Here is an 8,272-nt window from a genome sequence, read left to right as displayed (position 1 = left end):
TTACTCTCACTCCTGTGTGGGTTTGGTCATATAAAATCCCCGACATGGCTTGCTAAGGTGCAGAGGATGAATCTATGACCTGTACTCCCTAAAACCAAATATATATATATATATAATACAAACTTAGAAAAAAATAGGTCGTTCAATAGATTGTACAAAAAAAAATTAAACAGTTAAACTTCAAAGAAAACAGTGAAAAAAATTGATCTTTCACATGTTAATTCTACTTTAAATGACATTCTTGATTTTTAGTAATTTGTTATGATAATTAAAAATATTTTTTAATCAATTATATTAATATAGCCTTTACTATGGTTTGATATTTGTTGGGCTGATCAAGTCAGCTAGCTGTTAGAGTTTATTTAGGAGAATTAGATGCATGAATAAAGTAGTGGATTACAGGAAGGAGTCAGTTATTTAGTTTAGCTATTTTCTAGTTACCACCTACATGTGGACTCTTTTATATAATCACTTTTAGTTGTTCTTTTATTTTTACAAGGCAAGGAATTATTTTTCTCCGTGAAAAGTACTTTGGTTTCTCAGTTTTAAACATACAACTAGTAGAATAGTGTATATTGTAGGTATTCCCTAATATCTAGTACCAGAGCTAAGGTGTCTACGCTGTATGCCCAAGTTTATGCCAAAGATGTTAACGGAGAAAACAAAAGTGAAGGAGGGTTCTCTCGGTTTGAATTATCCCATGATAACTAGGGGTAACTATACCACTTGGGCTCTGAAAATGAAGGCCTTTATGAAAGCTCATGGAGTGTGGAGTGCTGTGGATATCAGCAAGGAAGGAAAATAGACAGTTGATGAGAAACATGTTCAGGTTGCTCTTGCTGCAATATATCAAAGCATACCCGAAGAAATTCTCTTGTCTATGGCTGATAAGGAGACTGCATTGAAAGCATGGGAAGCAATAAAGACTATGTGTCAGGGTGCGAATCATGTCAAGAAAGCTAAAGTCAAAACTATGAAAAGTGAATTTGAAACTTTGCGGATGAAGGACTCAGATCAATTGGATGATTTTTGCATGAAATTGAATGGACTAGTGACGAACATTCAAGCTCTGGGTGAGGGGATTTCAAAAAGCTATGTCGTGAAACGATTTCTACGTGCTATGCCGAATAAGTACTTGCAAATTATTTCTACAATTGACCAATTTAGAGACTTTGATAAAATGACAATCGAGGAGGCTGTTGGATCGCTTAAAGTGCACGAGGAACGTGAAATGGGCAAAATGATGGTGGAGGACAACTAATGTTGACTGAAGAGGCATGGTCCAAGAGAGAAAGTGCGAATGGAAAACTATTACTGACCAGGGAAGAATGGATGAGCAGGATGAACAAGAATGGAGGCGCAGGTTCATGGTCTCAGAAAAATCGATGGGCTGACTCACGAGGGAGAAGTGTTGGACGCGGAAGCCGAGATAAGAGCACATTGAAATGCTATAACTATGGGGCATATGGTCACTTTGCATATGAATGTAAGAAGCTACGAAGGGAGAAAGAATCCAAAGCCAGAAGTAAATATGACCCAGGATGAAGAAGATGAGCCTGCTTTGTTTATGATGAAGTATGAACTTAAAGCAACAGACATGGTGCTCTTGAAGGAGGAGAATATTGAGGCTATGGTCATGAAAAGAAGTGAGAAGACTAAGATGTCACAGGTGTGGTACCTTGATAATGGTGCTAGCCAACATATGACTGAAGATCGCGGAAAATTTAAGGCTTTGGACGAAACTATCACGGGGCAAGTTAGATTTGAAGACGGGTCCACTGTTGCTATATGAGGTAAAGGGGTGATTTCGTTCAACTGCAAGAATGGCAAGGAATGGAGTATGAGAGATGTATATTATATACCAACTTTATGCAACAATATACTAAGGCTGGGACAATTATCAGAGGAAGGTTGCAAAGTGATATTAGAAGAAGACTGGTTGAGAATCTATAATTCAGATGGTATATTTCTCATGAGAGTACAAAGATCTGCGAACCATTTGTATAGAATAAGTCTTGAGGAGACTCAACCCGAGTGTGGACTGTCAAAAATTGAAGAAGGAACATGGTTGTGGCACAAATGTCTCGGACATGTAAATTTTAGGGAGATGGAATTAATGTCAAAGGAGGAGATTGCACCAGGTATTCCTAAGTTTGTGCAAACTAGAAAGAGTTGTGAGGGCTGATTGATGTCAAAGCAAATGAGAAAACCATTTCCTTCTCAGGCTTTATTCATCGCTAAGAAGCCATTGGAACTGATTTATGCTGATATTTGTGGACCAATTTCTCCTCTGATATTGGCAGGTAATCGTTACTTTCTGTTGTTTGTTGATGATTGTACTCCATAGATGTGGGTCTATATGTGGAAAGCTAAAAATGAAGCATTTGAAATCTTCAAAAAATTCAAAGCTTTAGTTGAAAAGAAAACAGAAAATGAGATTAAAACCCAGCGAACCGACAGAGGAGGAGAGTTTTGTAGCTTAGAGTTTCGCTCTTATTGTGAGAAAGTGGGCATTCAGAGACAGTTTATGGCACCCTACACTCCACAACAAAATAGAATTGTGGAGTGAAGGAACCGCACGGTAGCAGCTATGATAAGGAGTTTGCTTAAAGGTGCCAATATGCCGTCTTACATGTGGGCTGAGGCGGTAGGACATTCAGTGTACATTTTGAATCGATTGCCAACCAAGGTGCTGAAAGGGAGGACTCCTCATGAGGCTTGCAGTAGGACAAAACCAGACCTGAGCCATGTCAAAGTATTCGGGTGTATTGCACAGATGAAAATACCTTCAGTACACGCCAGCAAATTAGATGATCGCAGCAAGGTGGTAGTTTACTTGGGAAAAGAACCAGGATCAAAGGTGTGTCAAGTCTTTAACCCTAACAGTGGAGTGCTACACGTAAGTAGAGATATAGTAGTTCACAGAGAGGAGTTCTAGAATTGGGAAAAATCTGAAAAAGGTGAAGTGAATTTTCCAGACAGAATTGGGTATGGAGGAAGTGTTACAATACATAATGTGCACCAGGAAGACACTCAAACTCACACTGAAGGACATGAATTTACGTCACCAATTCAATCAAGTGAGTCAAGAACATGTGGCGAAAGTCCAGAGCCAATTACAACACCAGTACAGTCAAGTGAGTCGAGTACGGGTACAGAGTCAACTATCAGTAGTACATCTCGAAGATTCAGATTGATTAGCGAGAGTTATAATGATACAGAGCAGATAGATATTGCAGATGACTTGTTGCTGCTAAGTGTGGAGGACCCTGGAAGTTTTGAGGAAGCAATCCAGGAAAGTGAATGGGAGAGGGCTATGGTGAGTGAACTGGAATCGATTAAAAAAAACAACATGTGGGTTTTGACGGAACTGCCACCAGGACATAAAGCCATTGGACTGAAATAGGTGTACAAATTTAAAAGATATGCTAATGGGGCTATTACGAAGTACAAAGCGAGGCTTGTTGCAAATGGGTATGTTCAGAAGCAGGGTATTGATTTCGAAGAGGCATTTGTGCCAGTCACAACACTGGAATTGGTGAGACTTTTACTCGCTATGGCTACACGGAATGGATGGGAGGTAAAGGAGAAATTCATGAGGAAGTGTATGTGAAGCAACCGCAGGGCTATGAGAAGAAAGACGAGGAATATAAGGTCTATAGACTGTTAAAAGCTTTGTATGGTTTGAGACAGGCTCCACGAGCTTGGTATGCCCGTTTAAAGAAGTTTCTTGAGAAGGTGGAATTTGAAAAATGTCCTTATGAGCATGATGTTTACACCAAACGAGAAGGTAACGAGTCAATAATTGTTGGGGTATATGTTGATAATCTGCTAGTAACGGGAATAAATATTGCTAACATATTTGAGTTTAAAAGGTAGAGCGGGATGAATTTGACATGAGTGATTTGGGAAAGTTGCTGTATTATCTCGGTATTGAGGTTGAGCAACGGAAAGGGTGCATTGAATTGAAGCAAACTGCTTATGCAAAAAGATTATTGGAGAACAAAAATATGCAAGATTGTAATGATAGTCACTATCCTATGGATCCCAAAATTGTGTTGCACAAGGACGAAACAGGAAAATCAGTTGATTCGACTAAGTTGAGAAGCTTGATTGGAGGTCTAAAATATCTGGTACATACCAGACTAGATATCGCATTCGGTGTAGGTTTAATAAGCCGTTTTATGGAGAAACAAACTATCATGCACCAGAATGCTGTAAAAAGAGTCATACGCTATGTTAAAGGTACATTGGAGTATGATTTAAGGTATGCAAAAGGGTCTGGAAACCATATGCTGACTAGGTTCTCGGACATCGATTATGCGGGTAGCTGCGGAGATAGGCGAAGCACAAGTGGGATGGCCTTCTATCTCAATGAAAATTTGATAAGATGGATATCCCAAAAACAGAGATGTGTAGCTCTATCAACCTGTGAAGCAGAGTTTATGGCTGCAACTGCAGCATTTTGTCAAGGTATTTGGTTGCAGAAATTACTGAGTCGAATTACTGATGTAGTTCCAGGACTAGTGACGCTATACATCGATACCAAATCAGCAATAGACTTGGTGAAAAACCCCATTTTTCATGGACGCAGCAAGCACAGAGATGTGCGTTATCATTTTATTCGGGAATGTGTGGATATAAGAGAAATTGTGTTAAAGCATATCAGCTCAGATAGACAATGTGCAGATATACTCACCAAGGCGATGGAAGCTAAGTTTGAAGAGATCAGAAGTCTGTTGGGGATTAAGAATTTGGTCAAGCAAGTTTAGATTAGGGGGGAATGTGTTGGAATTATTAATCCAAACTTGTTGTCTAAATAAAGTTTAGCCGTTGCTTTTGGGCTGATCAAGTCAGCTAGCTGTTAGAGTTTATTTAGGAGAATTAGATGCATGAATAAAGTAGTGGATTATTTAGTTTAGCTATTTTCTAGTTACCACCTGCGTGTGGACTCTTTTATATAATCACTTGTAGTTGTTCTTTTATTTTTACAAGGCAGGGAATTATTTTTCTCCGTGCAAAGTACTTTGGTTTATCAGTTTTAAACATACAGCTAGTAGAATAATGTATATTGCAGTATATTGCAGGTGTTCCTAATAATATTGTGTAAGATAAATATATCAAGAAATAGAATATGAAATAAAATATAATGTAACAAAATAAAGGTGTCAATTGTTGTGCCGACCAATGACACCGCTGATTCTGACAATTATACTCACAATTAGTTATCCTCTATCAAATGAAATAAAAGATTAAATTATACTCACAATTAGTTAACGTGTGGGAATTGATTTGAATGAAATAAACTGGGAAGGGAATATTGCTACTAATGAAATGAGAACACATACTGATGAGACAATGGAAAGAAAAGACTAGCTAGTGCGCTTATAAACCTAGAAATTGATATAATACATAGAATAGGATTAAGTTTTGGGCACAAATATAAAATGTGTGGTCCAACCAAAAGTCTTATATAAAAGGATGGGATAAAATTTAGGATTAGACTTAAAAGTTTTAGGCCCAATTATAAAATATATAGTCCTTTCAAGGTGTTGCCTCCAACTTTTATATTTGATACTTTAAAAGTGTTCGGCCTAACTTTTATATTCGGTCCTTTAAAAGTCATGGGCACAAATTTTAAAAAATATAATTTTTTGAAAAACAACATTCATTATTATCATTTTACATTTTTCACAACCTTAAAACCAAGGTAAAAGTTATAAAAAATAATATTTGGTGAATTACTTATAATAAAATTTTATTCAAATTGAAAAACATATGAATATGCAAATTTTTAACACTGTTTACTGTCATGCTATTGTAAAAAGTATATATTTGAATATTCCTCATTTTTTAAGAACCATTTCCAATTAAAACAAATATAATAATTTTAATTTCTACATATCACATGTTATTGTAAAAAGTATATATTTGAATATTTCTAATTTTTTAAGAACCATTTCCAATTAAAAAATAATAATAATTTTAATTTCCACATATCACTAACATAAAACTAAAAAAATTAGATCTAACTGTACGAAAAATAATATAGGTTAAAATAGCAAATTATAAAAGTAGCATGTAAATAAGTAAAGATATATTTATGTTATGCTTCACTACTTTTCATATAAATCAAATACATTAAAAAAGTAGCATGTAAATAAGTAAAGATATATTATCCACTTTTAAAAACTTACGCATATTAAGAAATTCTAAAAAAAGTTATAATAGTTATCATATTTATTGCATTGACTACATTAACTACACCATTGTTTATGGTAGAGAGTTAGTCTTGGAAATAGAAATTAGTGATATACATAATTGTGTGTGGTGTATAATTCATCTTGAAAATATAAACTAAATTTTATAATTTGAATACTGACATTCAAAATGTAATAGGACAACTATTTTGAAATATTTTTTTAAAAAAAGTGGACAATTATTTTGAAACTGAGGCATACAAGTTTTAGGCCAAATGTTTAATATTTTCTTAAGTGTTGGATATCTTATAAATTTAGTTTGGCAAAAGATAGAGGTTTTCTTAAGTTCTATTTTAGCTCTACCAACAAAATATACTAGCAAGTGCACATAATTGAAAAGACAAGGGTGGGGGTTGGAAATTTTTTAAAAAAGCTTTACTTTTATCCAAAAACTAATAAAATCTCACATTTAACTCTCTCACACCTTTCTTCCCCTCTCACAATTGATTTGGTCCCAAGCTGGTGTCTAAGTTCAACTAATTCAAGCTGGTGTGTAAGTTCAACTGATTCACGCTGGAATTCAATGAGGTTAACAAGGTGGTGTTTGAGTTCAACGGGTCAACAATTGATTTGGGATTCATGTTTACAATCAGGTCTTCTTGTTCACAATCTGATCTTTTTCTTCTACAATAAGGTTTCTGATTTATGGTTTCTTTTAGAGGAATTTTTTTCAATTGTGACTTCGAATTAGGGATTTTTGTTTTTATTTGTTTACTTGTTTTTATATGTTATTTAGTTTAATCTTTGAATTAGGCCTTTGAATTGCATGGATTAACTTGTACTTGACTTGTTTATTTTTCTTTTTAAAAGTCTCTAATTGCACGTGCATTGGGGTTGCTTACAAATTATTCATTTGTGCTTTATTAAAATAAATTTTGATAAAGCACAAATAGATTAAATTTTTTTAAGATTGATGAAATGAAGTGCAAGATTTCTGTTTGTGTAACTACTAGTGTTCTGGATTGACTATTTGCACGTTATATTTATTTACAATCGTATTGAGATATTTTTTGCAAATTAATATTTTGTACGCATTACTTTTCGTGTCATCTGTTTTACATTTTTCAATGAAGATCTCAAGTTCAAATTTTAAGTAACATGATTGATAGGATATGTGAACAATATATGAGATGTTTTGTGCATAAATTTGTATTTAAATGACTGTAAAATTATATTATGTATTGTGAGACACGTATGTTTTGTATCTGAGTGTCTAAAAATTTAAATTTAGTGTGATTTTAAGATAGTCCATGAAATAATGATAGAATGTATGTTGTTGCTTAATGATATACTACTGTAATATTAATCATATGAGATTTAATAAAAATAGCTTTAATTTATACAGGCATGAGTAATGATTATATCTTAAGTTAGTTAGTATATATTGAGTTATTACTAAATAAAACAGAGTTAACGATTAAAAAAAAGTTACTATATATTTTATATCAAGTAGAACTAATGGCTAACTGTATAATATTAAAAAAAAGTTAAAATGTAATTTGTATCATGTAGAGGGGACCTTCTCCCCCATTTGTTCAGTCAATCTATCTATGATGTTAGTTTACTTTCAGATAAAACAAATAATATAAAATTCTAACAAAATGTCTCGTTTGGGTTTGGTGATAATCTTGATAAGATGTAAGATGTTACATACGGTGATTTACATGATAAGAAAGTAAATTCAAGACCAGTGTTCAAACGAGAAGCTATCCTCATGGGTCCTAGTTCAATGGGTTGTAGGGTTTTTTTTTCAAAAATTGTTCTCACTGGTGAAGTTTAACATGAAATATCAAGGTGGACTTATAATTTTTGATTTCCAGGGTAAACAAGTATCTTATCAACAGACATTCCCACGATGAACAATCGAATGATCAGGTCGATTGTTATTGATCTTCATGGGAGACTCTATGTTTTAAGTGTTAGTAAATATGCGAATTGCAATTTTTTTCAAATATATTATCCGAAGCAACGGCATAGGGACACATTGTTCATTCCCTACTTGACTTATTGTT

General features: G+C 34.2%; 1 protein-coding gene across 1 annotated transcript; it reads left to right on the top strand.

Moving 5' to 3' along the window:
* The first annotated feature begins 880 nt into the window (after window positions 1-880).
* Window positions 881-1,261, top strand: LOC141725156 (uncharacterized). The gene has a single exon (XM_074527607.1). It carries the CDS (start codon window positions 881-883, stop codon window positions 1,259-1,261), a length of 381 nt encoding a protein of 126 aa, XP_074383708.1.
* Window positions 1,262-8,272: the final 7,011 nt, after the last annotated feature.

This window comes from Apium graveolens, chromosome 1, assembly GCF_009905375.1.
Source record: "Apium graveolens cultivar Ventura chromosome 1, ASM990537v1, whole genome shotgun sequence".
In the NCBI taxonomy this organism is placed as follows: domain Eukaryota; kingdom Viridiplantae; phylum Streptophyta; class Magnoliopsida; order Apiales; family Apiaceae; genus Apium; species Apium graveolens.
Note: the sequence above shows the minus strand (reverse complement) of the source record. Positions and strands in the feature narration are given on the sequence as shown.